Below are 13,519 nucleotides of genomic sequence, written 5' to 3'. Positions count from 1 at the left end.
TAAAAATGTGGCATGGGCTCCTGGTGGGTGCAAATAATATGAATCCACTAGGCGAGGGGGGGGGCACAAACGGAAAAGATCCAAAAACCATAATATTTTTTGCCATTTGTACACAGGTCAACAGTAGTGATATTTGATTTTTTTAACAACGTAAATAATATCATGTTCAGGAAATGAATGAAATTTGGCGGCTAAGAGGCACATTTTGTGTGGCTTTATTGAGGCACATATGTGACCTCTGGTTATGTTCTAGTCGGAACCTATCTGGTTGAAATCGAACTCATCTAATATCAAAAACTCTGCGTCAAATTTTCCAAGAACTTGTTTTGAATTTTCTTTCAATAAAAAATGACATTGCTTAACTAATCAGACTCCTGTTTGTCTCCTAAAAGAACAACATCTTTGACAATAAGGCGAAAGTGACAAATTAATATTCAACAAAAAAATAAAGATCTGTGTACCAATCATGATATCAGCTTCGCAACTCAGATCTTCAGTGACGCAGAAGCTTTCTATTGGCAAACTTTTTCGGACGAAATCTTAATAACAGTAACGGTTCAAACCGTTCGGCTTGTTGTAAACTAAGCATTCTCAGCAAACTGAGTTTCTCTTAAAAAAATTGCCCAACCTTTGCATTGGCAGGAACTAATGACCAGCAGTTCCCGGTTGTAGTATAAAATTGCTTGCAAAAAAAAATAAAGTTTTTGGCAGAGTTGAAAGTATTTTGAAAATCAGATTGAAAAATTTCAGAAAGAGCCCGTCTGAAGAATTTCCTTTTTTAAATTTTCAGATCGACCTTTTGCCAAAGCTTCTGCAGTTAAGCGTCTCAGCACGTCTCTGAGTGCAATTGAACGAATACTTTCTTTCTTTCCTGCTACAGTTGCCAAAAAATCTCTGCCACATGCTCAAATAAACATGTGTTTACCAATTTAGTCAGTGTATGCAATGCAGCCTAGAGGAATTTGAGCAGAGGGCTAGAACCAAATGGCCAGGAAACAACTTAGAAGGGCCGGCACCAGTGATTTTGGGGAAGGTTCTGGGCTTGTCGAATACTGTTAGTTCGGTAAACTCATATGCTTGAGAAGACACGATACTTAAAAAGCACTGCTTTTCGTCCATACCTTGTGGTAACAATATAATAAATTCCTGCAAGCGATGCTGTTTAGAACAGGTGACGTCAACAAATAATTTTTCAGATACAAGAGATTTGCTATAAGATTGCTGAAAAAAGTGAGCCTCTGAGCTCCTTTGAAATTAGACTATTCTTGTAAAATATTCCAGAATAATTCTTTTTTAGAATAAAAAGTTTGGCCCCAGGCGAAGTTTTCAAGTACGATCGGAAAAATTCAAAATCTGGAAGAGGTCAAGATTTTGGATCTCCATTGGATTTCTCCGATCAATTGGAGAGCGTAAGAAAACAGATTCATTTTGTGCCATATTTTGTATCATTGAAGCGTCTGAAATATGTCGTAAGTTTTGAACAATCCTGCAGAATTGTGGAAAAAATACTTAAATCCGCTCAGCACTAGCATAAATGTCGCAGCAGTGAGACGTTGCTGGTCAAATTTAGTCTTGCCTAAAGTTTGATATAGTTTTTAATTATCAGCACGACATTGAACCAATTAAACTAACCTTCTAGTGGTTTCTTGGCTGACGTTCCATAGAAGCAGGTGTCAATGACGTCATATATGTTAAGGTTCTTGGAGTAGATGGATTGAAGAGCATAGGCCAAGGGAGAGAGACAACTCACCTTCTTAGAGGCCAAAAAGTCACACTGCAGGTCACTGGCTGAAACACATGCAATTGGATACTTCATTGTTTGAACGCTGAATTAAGGCAAATTTTCCTCAACGATTCTCCTAGTGTGACACTTATTTTAAACCATAAAGCTTAAATGTTTAGAAAAATTACGTTATATGAACCCGCTATGATTTGTAAGTTTTCATAATGGTCCATTTAACATTAAGTAAGATTCCATAATAAAATTTCTGCACGTCCAATCAAGGGCTAAAATTTTTTACTCCTACATTATGGTCCCTTTTATGATTGATAGGTTACCAGTATGAAACTTTATATTAGAAAGTTTCCATTACGGCCTGTTTTATTATTGATAAGTTATAGTTCTTTTCATCTGAAAGCTGGTTGGTAATCTGAAAGCTTCTGCTGGTCACAAAGGCTGGTAGTGCATTCATTACTTAATCGTTAAACTAAAATTGTTTTGACCTTTGTATGGTTAGTTAATTTCCATAAAATCCATAAAACATACTAAGGGGACTATATATTTTAGCTGTTTGAGTTTTCTGATTGATTAGTTTCTTTTGCCGTGGTCAACTCAGTAGGTCTTAAAAAGTCAAGCTACGTCTTAGAATAATTTCTAAAAAAAATATTTTAAGTCTACATCAACTATATATGCTATTGGTTTTAACGTTGAAGGCAAATACTTTTGATAAAAAAAAGGAATACTTTTGTGTTCTTGTCGAACTAATCTCAGGTGCTTCCTGATAAACGTCACTTTCACGAGACTTCTGTGTGGCCTGTGAAATAGATGGCTCTCTTGCATGCTTGTGACCGCTTCTCTTGGAATTTTGAACAACAGATGTATTATATATCTGCAATGTTTTTGAAAAAATTATTACATCCTAAAATATATCCTGACAGAAAATTATTATTAATATTTAAAAATAAATTCCCATGAGACATCAACATATAACAAGTTCAAGTTATGAAAAAACTCGGACAGACCGAAAAAAATCACGATCCAGACTTTGCTCCGTTCGTGTTTAAAAAAAAGAACGATCTTAAAGAAACCCATGTTGAAGACCATGAACAACTTTTCTCAATTGATTAGGCTTTTGATTTATGTTTTAAGTTCTTGTGCTCTATTTTTATGAGTTCTCTCGGGTCCTTCTTTTACAGCTTAGAAGACTGCGAAGTCAAAACGTTCTTGGAGAGCCAAAAATTGCCAAAAGAATCGCCTGGAGAAAGGTGTAGGTCAAAAAGCAAAAGCTGTCTGTCTTATTGAAAAAGTTTGTCTTCTCTCAGTACAATTGGGCCAAGCGCACTCAAAGTGACTGAACAATTGTATTTTAAAATATGAATGGCTATAGTATAGTAAATATATAATGTAAAAGTAGTTACGATCCGTGATAATAATAATTTCAATTTTTGCAGTCTCATCAAATTTTTCCTCAAAAATTCGGCAGTTTTTCAAAAATATGATTAACTTTTCGGGTCAAAGAATTGTTGAATGTTGCCCAAACTTTTTTTGTAGCAGCTCTTATCCAAAAACATCGTAAAACATAAAGAATCTATGGTTTAGCCCATTTGGATAAATTTGGTTAAAAAATATTTTTTTCTCCAAAAAAAATCTGATTTTTTATTAACTATCCCTCCCTTTCTTTTGCATTAAAGGGATCATCTTCCATGTGCCTTATAATGATTGTGCTTTGTTTTGCTGGCTGTGCTTTTGTGATGTGCTTTGAATCCTGGTCTATCTGGGATTCCATTTTTAGATTTTTAAAAAATATATCATATAGTAAGAACCTCGGTTTTTCCTTGCGCTGCAGGAAAAATTCTCAAACACTTTTCTTGTGCTCTTGGACAGTAAAGAGAGCCTTTGAAATAATATTAACTGGATTAGACATTGAAATGGATTAAACTGTTGCACCCTATTATTTTTTTTTGGGTAACTACAGTTTGCGTGGTGAGTTCAATGGTGCGAAAAAATGTTTAAACAGTGTATGATGCAGATTTTATTTCGCCCATGATCAAGTTTTTTTGTTCATCTGGGGGAGCCGAACGGGGCTCGTGTAGTTGGCAGAGCTTGCCTAGTATATGTTGCAGAGTTGTTGTGTCTACGAGGCAGACTTTGGCTTGTCTATAGGGCGGACTTTGGCTCGACCGTAAGTACTGGTTCGTTTATGTTGCGCGTTAAAAAAATTGCCTCTGTATGTTTGAAGGCATCGTACCACCTGTATGCGTTCAAAAAGGGTCTGCATCATAGACGAGGACAGCCTTAAAATTCTGTTGAGCGCATTCTGTAGTTGTCAAAAAAGCCAAGGAGCCTTACATAGCAAGTCATATTTTTTGACGGTTTGGCTCAGCGATTATACTGCAAGAATCAGTGGAAGATTACCATGCAACAGTGTTATAATATGGTTGGTTCTGGGGGAGAGTTGGTAGAAACATAAATCGATATGTGTGCGGTGATTAAATAAACAATAAATATACCCTCCTATACGTTGGAGTATAAACAAACGGTTTGGAGTAAACTTTTTGTCGCGCTACTTTAGTCCACAATCTGAGTACACTATTTCGAATCATAAACCCGCGAATCTTGAGTCCATAAAGACGCTTTAATTCAATTCCATGGGAGTTATTTGTACAAAACTACCTTCAAAATGAGTATGAGTAGAATATGAATATGTTATTCGGTATCCTTTTGCGCTTGCATGGATTTGCCTTGTTTTCAAACCTGAGCAGTCGCAGTTTTTAAGGAGGTCTTCGTAGTCACCGGAAGAGACAATGCCATGTGAGTAGCCGAAGGTCACCAGTGAGTTAGTGTTGTTCGAGTTGCTCAGAAGTCCATTGCCAACAGCGAATCCTAAAAAAATAATACATCAACTGATCAATCAAAGCATTGAATTTATTCACTTTATAGTTTATACTCAGGTCGAATCTCATTACGGAACAACATCTGATAAGAGTGTAACTTGGTCTGGACGTTCCTATTCCTATCGGACTTCAACGGTAGCCACAGCTAGTTATGTGCAAGCTTAAGAATAGAATAAAAAATAATTTTGTTCAAGGTTTTTTTTTAATATACGCACATTTTTTTCATGTTCCTAGAATCTTCGGAAGGTATTTGAAAATTTAAACAATGTTAATGCAAACTGCATGAGCATCATGACAAAATATGTTATTAACGAAATCTCTAATATATCCAAGTTAATGCTACCAGGAACAAACTTAAATAAACTAACACGAATGAAATTTTGATTACGACAGTGTCCCCCTTTCATTTCATGCTGGGTTTACATATTTTTGGTCTCAATTTGACCGTTCGATAAATTTTACAAATTTTTATTGCTATTTTTTTCTCTACAGTTTTCAGGTGCCATTAAAAAACCCAGAAAACTATGTCAAATCAACGATTTTTCTGTTTTGTAAGTCAGAGGTTCCATATGGGATAAAATCTTTCTTTTTCAGTTCGAATATTGTGGTTGAGAGGGGTCTAACACTGTCGCCATCCCTCATTACTGAGCCTTGTTGTTCCGACCCCACTTGTGGGGGAAGGAACTATATACTCAAATGGGTTTTTTTTTTTTTGTTCAGTGAATTTTGGCCGATCGATATATTCGTCGTAGAGAAATGTGAGTGGTATCATTAAAAAGCTGGTCCAGCGTAGAATTCAAAAGTAAAAAGATTTTTTTGAATTTCGTTTTTTTCGAGGAGTTATCGAGGATTGAAGTTTTGTGTGAACAATGGGATCTTTAGCATGATTGTTCACTTTTAGTACAATTTTCTTCAAACTAAGATCTTTTTTACGAAAACATTAATTCAAATTTCTATAAAAAGAATAAATTTTGAGTTCGTAAAAGTTGAATGCAAGGCGATAGAAAGACTAGTTCTGGTCTCATAGGGAAGTTCACTATCAAAAAAAAATCGAACTCTAATTGAGAGCCCTTTTTTTAATAAAACTTTTCTCTTTTTTGCTTTTTTAAGTCACCTAGAGACAAGTCACATTTTATATCGACGTTCTATTAATGACAAAACTCCTTTATAGTCGAATGAAGCGCAATGAACAAAAAACGTCGTTTTCAAGGAATTGCTCATGTTTTTTTTTGCTTCGATTCTGAGTTTTCGTAATTTTGAATGAAATTTTGAATTTCTTTTTAAAGTTTTACTATTTTTTTTGGAGTCCTATGGTAGGGATTCATTGACTAACAGTGCAATATGTTCCATAATGAGCATTAAGTGAACATGTCTATTTCATTGAGGGGGCGGCTAATGGCTGTTAAGACTTAAAAAATAATTTTTCGAATTTTTTTTTGAATATTAAAGAATCATAATCTTATTATAGTGAATTGTAAGTCAGCCCAGGGGTGAGAGCACCCTCTTCCTTCCTACTGCAAACAAAATTAAACTGGTTAGCGGTTTTATCTTCTATCTATTGGTTATATGACTTCAATGACAAAAAATTTCAATTTTTAAAATTTTTTTTTGGATTTTTACGTATTATTGGTTACTTTTGAAATCTTATCACATTATCCAAATATTGACAGTTCCCATTAGCTTAAAAACGATGTTCTGTGGATGACCAATAAAAATTTTAAACAAAAATTTATGGTTTAAATGGCTTCGACACGTTCTTCTTGCACTTTTCTACTGATTTTTTGGTTTTCTCCTGTTTTTTTTTGTTGTTTTAATAGTCATTATACTTACTGTGATCTCATAATGAATACCTATGCATGACAAACATAAATGTACTGCCACCGGGGCATCTTTGAGCGTTTTTATTGACTTCCGTTGAAAGCTATTGAATTTAATGTCTGTTAAAATAAAAATCATTTTTCGAAAATTTTATTTGAACAATAACAATTCCTAAATTTTTCTTGAACTGTTAGTGAGTTTCAGTATTGACTGGACCCACTTGCTTTTTACTGCGACTAAAAATATTCTGTTTAGCTGTTTTATCTTCTAGCTATTGGTTATATGACTTCAATGACAAAGATATCAATTTTTTTTAATTTTTTTTTTGGATTTTTTGAATTATTGGTCACTTTTGAACTCTTTATCACATTATCCAAAGATTATTGTAATCCAATTGGCTTAGAGAGGACGTTCAGTGGATCACAGAGAAAGTTTTCAGAGAATAGCTAATGGTTTAATTGTCTTCGACACTTTCTTCTCGCATTTTTCTACTGAATTTTAGTTTTTGCTGTTTTTGTTATTGTTTTCTGTCATAAGACTTATTGTGATGTCTTTTTAACTATCTATGCATGACAGACATCATTTTCCTCCCTATGGGTTATATCTGAGCATCGTCATTGAGCTCCGATGAAAGATTGAGTTTACTGGCTGTTAAGGGTTTAAAAATAATTTTTCGAAACTTTTTTGAAATTCAACCATTCCTAATTTTTTTTCGTGAATACTCTTGGTCATTGTTGGTTCTAACAGAATCCATTTCCGTTCTACTATAGCCAAAATTAATCTGGTTAGCGGTTTTATCTTCTACCTATTAGTTTTAAAACATCAATGCCACGAGAATTCATATTTTTTTTGGGTACTTTATTTTGTTTTTCGATCCTTTTGAAATCTTATCACATCATCTTACTGCTGAGAGTCCCTATTGGTTTAGGGAAGAAGTTCAACGGATCATAAATAAAGTTTTCAGGGAAGAGCTTATGATTTGAGTTGCTTCGACATTTTCTTCAGGCACTTTTCTACTGAATTTGTGGTTTTTGCCTCTCTCTGTTGTTGTTTTCATAGTCATTAACTTGTTGTAAGGTCTTATTGATGAAATACGATTGGCGAAAAAACTTATTGTCCCCTTGAGGCATCATTTATTGTATATACTGGCTTCCTTTGAAGGCTAATGAATTTAATGGCCTTGATAATACGTGTTTTCCCGCAATTTTCGTGCGTCTAATGTATTTGTTTATATTTGTTGATTTTTTGAAATTATATTGATAAAAAAGGTTTTCCCATTGCTCCTGAAAAATTAATTTAAAATTGAAGAGTGTTTAGTGAAAAGTTCATTTTTTTAATGCCTTCGACCCTTTTGTCGCTCAATTTTTTTTCCTGAATTCGCTGTTTTTGTTCTTTAGGTAGCCGTAAATTGCTCACAGATCTCATAGGCTTGTAATTGAGGACTGAATGAATGATGCTGCTCGAAACATTCAGTATATAGCGAATAGGTTCCTTTCGTCAAATTTAACTTCTATTCATCAATCAGATGTCCCATCGAATTTCGTGTATTTCAAGAAATAACATATATATTGATATTATGTGCCACTGTTGTTTCGTTTTTCTGAACGTTTATTGAATGGCCATTTTTTGCGTTTCTTTTTCTCTTCCTTCAGAACAATCGCGTAATAACAGATCCCAATGGTTTTTAAATGTGGCCCAAGTAAACTTATTTAATCTTTCAGTATAAATCCTTCAACTGAAATAGCAGAAATAACAACTGAATTAAAAATACATATTCAGATGATAGCTATTGATTTTAATGGTAGCAAAGGTTTGTGTTTTCGCAAATCGTTTGTAATTTTTTGAGTTTCTCTTTAGTTTGTTTCTATGGCATAGTCTGACCACAGACGGGTGCTTTTGGTTTTGTAATGACTTTTTAGTAATTTATCAAGGATTTTTTTATTAAAAACCAATGTTTTTTAAGATTTTTGAATTTTCTTGGTGCAAAAAATGTTGATTAATTTTTAAGTTTCGCCTCATTGTTCGTTCTTTTTGTCGGCTTGTTACCTAGTCTCGTTAAGAAAACTTTTCATCTGCTGTATAGTTAGTAAAAGGTAAACTTGTGTAGTTAAGGTTTTATCTGACTGCATTTTGACGTTGTTACCAGGTGCTTTTAAATTTAGATATTCATTTTTTGCCGCCAAAATTTTGTTGGTGCTATTTTTTTTCTAGTCTCTTCAATGTCAGGTCACGTTGGTGCTGTAATGAAGCATGGCATTAGTAATTCAATTAGTAGATAGAATGTGTAACGATTGTTTTAAACTCAAACATCTATTTTTGTTATCTCTTGATTTGGTTGACATTTTAGTCAAAAATGTAGATGAGCTCGGGTCGGAACATCATGTGCGAACGCACATTAACGAGCCGCCTTGTTCTTTTTATTTTACGATTATGGTACATATAAAGTGTTGAGCTACAAGAGTTAGCTCAAAGGAAATGATAGTTATTTGGCTATGACAAAGATAGTTACTCCGGGTGAGAACGTACCTTTCAACATAGACTGGAGTGGGGAGCCAGTGGTGAATATCTTGTAGGTTAGGGTGGGAACATAGATTCCACCATAGCTCTCTCCAGTGATGTAGAGATCCCTGCCTTCGTACTCTGGGAACTTGTCCAGGAAGCTGAGGAGGGCCTGGAAATTCTCCTCTGCGGCAGAATCGTCATCAACTTGACAGTTTCCGTCCAATGCGTACGAGAAACCCACACAGGCGGGTGACTCTGGAAAACAGAATGATATGTTCTTAGGTTGGATAATATAGAACTCAAGCTGAATCAGCGGAGGATTTGCTGAGAACTATAAAAATTGATATCTGAGTCCAACGATTTTCTCTTTGAAATTAGACTCGACCTCATTCTGTCTAATATGTTCTGTCTGATTCAGTGCTGTATTGGAATTGAGTTATCTACATTCAAAAACCCAATCAGTCTGTTTGATAAAATTGTTTATTAATTTAAAGCACTAGCTATTAAGTTTTGTTTTATGTTTGATAACATTATTGTTTGATTATAATTGTTATATTTGACGTACAAATACCTGATTGGTATCGTTAAAAAACCCATTGTGCGTTGCAAATTGTAATTTAGTGAGAATTGTAATACTTTCAACAGAGGAGTTATCTAGGCTCAACTTTTTTTGAACATTACGCGGGTTACCGTAATTTTGGCAGAGTAAACGCGCAACTCAATAGCGATGCTGTTATTAGTCTCATTGTGGTTATTACAAACGAAAGGATGTGGAATACATCGTTTTATAGGATCATTTTTTCAATTTTTAAGAAAAAGGAGAAGGCAAACTGTAAAAAAAGATATCAGTATTGCAAGAATAATAAAGAGAGCAAAATGACGGACTGATTTTTAATCTTCTTTGGTTTTATAATTTTGCATAGATCGTTTGAGATATTAATTTTGTTTGATCCTTAATTGTTGTAACTTCTGCTTTCTTGTTTCGTATGTGTAGATGCACGGGTGAAACAATATGAGCAGCATTTTATTATGATTTTAAATGGAAGGTCTTGGCGCCTCAATTTTGGTGAATTTGTGAGTCCTTAAAATAAAAAAATCTTTTTGAGGTCCGATCGCTAAATTAGATTATAGAACCGAAAAATGGGTTTTCTAAGGAGGTAAAACTGAACTTTCACAGTGTCACCAACTTATGTTTTTGTGACTTTGACCTATGTATTTTTGTGAAAATTCAGTGATTTTTTGAGTTTTGCCTCTGAATAAACGTTTTATCATCATTATAAACCTGAACGATGAAATAATCTTATTTATTTTAGTTTCTGCTTAATTGTTTACGATTGTTATAATTTAGAAACGTTTCTATGCAAAATTTTTAGGGAATTCTCATTATTGCCTATTACTTCATCGTTTTCCTCTTTGAATTATAGATTATTCTCATTGATGGAAGTTGCTAAGTTGCTATTTTCTGTTTGCTAGTGAATTTGTTGTGAATTTGTTGTGAATTTGTTTATTAAAGTCATTTTTAATTGAAAATGGTTGATTTCAGACAGGTTTTTATAAAAAAGATTGGACTTTTGAGTTCTAACCTCATTTTTAATTGTTTTCTTTTACTCCAAATAATAACAGTTCTCACTAGATTTCTAAACAATCTAATTAGCTTAGGTTTCAATTTATAGCTAAATCTACTGACTAATAAACCATCTACTTAAATAATAAATTAAGAAATCTTTAAATCGTGTCTTTTGTTGTTTTTTCAAAATGCATATGAATTCCGAATGAGAAACAGTAATTCTTGTAGTTTTCTAATATTCAATACTATTAAGTGGTTACCAATATAAAACTGGGATCGAGCGTCTTAATATGAAGATGCTCAATTCTGAACTTTGGCGTTTTGCGATTTGTCCTTTTTGTGTTCTTTTTGTTATGTTTTCTCTTGGGTGATAAAAAAGATGTGATTTTTCAACATAAAACAATTTGTTTGGATTAATTTATAATCATTTCTTCCGAAAAAAAATAGATTTTCTCTATTTTATTTTTTTGTTTTGCTCACTATTGGCGGTTGACGTTACAATAATAAATCATGTTTTTGAAATGTCATCATTGGACCTCTGGTCGTATCTTTTCTCTTCAGCTTTCTTGCATGATTTTAGGTTCGACTATCAGATCATGCGATGACAATTGAAAAACCAAATTCTTCGGTTAACGTTGCTTTTTGGCACATGAATTTATGTATTTTGTGTAAATTGATTGAAAATTTTTTAGCGCACTAATTTTAAACTAAAAATACAAAATCTAAAAATTATAAACAGGGCTTAACAGAGCGGGATGTTGGTTAATTGAACGATTCAGTGATTGAAATATGGTTTGACAATTGGCGAGCAATTGATATCAGATTCTCATTTTAGTTGCATGGCCAAATTAGGCTTTCACTTGACCAAATGGTTGTTTTCTTGCTCGAGAATTTGTTTTGAGGTCGGATTATTTTTCAACTAAGTTTTAAATGTGTTATTCATTTCCATTTTTAATCATTCTAGTGAAGTAAGAACAACCAGTCTTCTAGTACATCACTGGTAAATATTCGGCGGTTACATCAATTAGTAAAATTGAAAGCGCAAATTTCCTAATAATTATATGACATTTCAAAACTCAGCTTGATTTGGTAGATAAAAATCATGCATTTGGATGAGCGAGAATGGAACATTATTGGCAATACCACATTACCGAACCTCCCGACTGTTTGTTTTGTCTTGTGGTAAATTCCTTTATTGAATTTCGTTTATTTTGCTTAATAGGTCATCAAAAGCCATCTTAAGGTTCATTTTCATTAAAATATAGGGTCTAGAACCGCGTTTGTGGTTTCAAGTGATTATCAATGTACTCTACTTTTTTGTAGGGCTACAGAATGCTTTTTAATCAAATTTTATTTTTCAACTATATTTTACCAACTTTTGAATTTTGATATGTTGAACTTTCGGTAGCATATCAAGTGGGACGAATTCGACCAATTAATATCTTTGTGAAATAACAAAAATAATTAAAATATTTAATCGATCTGTTAAATCGATTTGCGAAAAACTGATCATTTTTTAAGACAACAGAGGTTAATTTGTGTTGAGTTATCATTTTTCTTAGCTGTTGCTCCAATTTCAAGTATCATTAACACATCAAACTTCTCGAATTGCTACTGTTTTCGTGTTTTTTTTTGTAAATCTGAGGGTGCTTTCAGGATTTTTTGGATAAATGTAATCAATAAATATGTGCTGATAAATCTAGTAGTCAAAAAATTGTCTGAGTATTTTCAGAAATAGAGTTTTGAAGCTGCACATTGCATATGAAGAAGAATCGTTCAAAACTTCTAAACCAAAAGGGCAGTCAACGTGATTAGTGCCTCAATCAACCTGTCAATATAGTGTTCTAACGCAATTTGCATAATGATGGGAAATTTAAGAAAAACAAAATGTTTCATTTATCTGTCTTTCGTGACTTCTATTTGTTTTGATGCGGAATGTCGTAAAAAGGTGCAATTTTTACATTTTATTTCTAATTTTTGTCGAACAAGTGTGATTTCCGTGTATCAACTTCTGAAGTTTTGTTTAATGGAAATTTAAAATGGACAACGCCGACATTTTCAAATGATGTTTGTTTTTTTTTCAAAAAAGGTGAAAGACGAGATCTGACATTGGTATACACAACCTTTGCAAAAAATTTACATTTTTAATTTTCTCCATGCATAGATGTTCAATTTTAGTCTCAGAAATTCATTATTCAGACAAAAAATTTTACCCTGAATTACACCATGAAATGTCTACTAGATGACATGATCTCAACTCTGGGCAGTAAAAATCAGAATGAAAAAATAATGATTCCTTGCTGAAATATTACTCAGATCCGCGTGTTCCTTTGTCTGGTACGCTTTCCACTGTCCTAACTGTTTAAATTTTGATCAACTTTCAAGCTCATGCTTATGAAACCAATGATATGAGACTTTCTCACCCCATTAATCGGAGTTCTGGGAGAAAAAGCTCATTCTTGCTAGAAATATTTCTAAAAATATTCTTGCCGCCATTTAATTTGAGCTTTTTCTGATTACGACCGCAATTTTCATCAAATCACCGCTCGAAATTCCTTGGCGAGGTTAAGTTCTGATGACTCATAGCCCAATCACTACAAGTTTTTTAAATTTGTCAGATAGTTTTTAGTTTTATTGTTATTCAGCTCTGTTGCCAAAACTGCCGAAAAATTTACTGTTTGTTTTCAATTTATTTAAATGGTGAATCAAACAATTGAAAGATATGCTGAGTCATTCTTTTAGAAGAAAAAATAGTCCGAAAAACAACTCAAAGCTTGCTTTCTGTTTTTCTCTAAACTAATTTAACAAAAAGACCTTTTAGAGCCATTTTTGCTTTCTTATATTTCTCCACATGTTCTTTGCCTCTCAGAAAACTTTATATGGAGCGAAATCTATAGATTGCTCTTCACTCTTGCTTGAGAAAATCTCTTAGAATGATTGCATAAAACTATTTAACGTCCCGTTCAGTTCGAGTTTACCATTTGTAGAAACACACGCATGCAAATTGACTAGATGTGT

The 13,519-nt window shown here is 33.4% G+C and overlaps 1 protein-coding gene across 1 annotated transcript in view; it reads right to left on the bottom strand.

Moving 5' to 3' along the window:
- The window catches only part of LOC142336318 (lysosomal protective protein-like), a 30,976-nt gene that overhangs the window by 6,483 nt on the left and 10,974 nt on the right, over positions 1–13,519 (bottom strand). The window contains exons 4-6 of the mRNA XM_075385062.1: positions 8,959–9,189; positions 4,475–4,603; positions 1,633–1,788 (exon numbers count right to left, since the gene is read on the bottom strand). Of these exons, the coding sequence (XP_075241177.1) occupies positions 1,633–1,788; positions 4,475–4,603; positions 8,959–9,189 (516 nt within the window). The remainder of the gene's footprint in view (positions 1–1,632; positions 1,789–4,474; positions 4,604–8,958; positions 9,190–13,519) is intronic.

The sequence above is a fragment of the Convolutriloba macropyga genome, chromosome 3 (assembly GCF_964194025.1).
Source record: "Convolutriloba macropyga chromosome 3, txConMacr16.3, whole genome shotgun sequence".
In the NCBI taxonomy this organism is placed as follows: Eukaryota; Metazoa; Xenacoelomorpha; order Acoela; family Convolutidae; genus Convolutriloba; species Convolutriloba macropyga.
The sequence above is the reverse complement of the archived record's forward strand: the minus strand, read 5'-3'. Positions and strand labels throughout refer to the sequence as shown.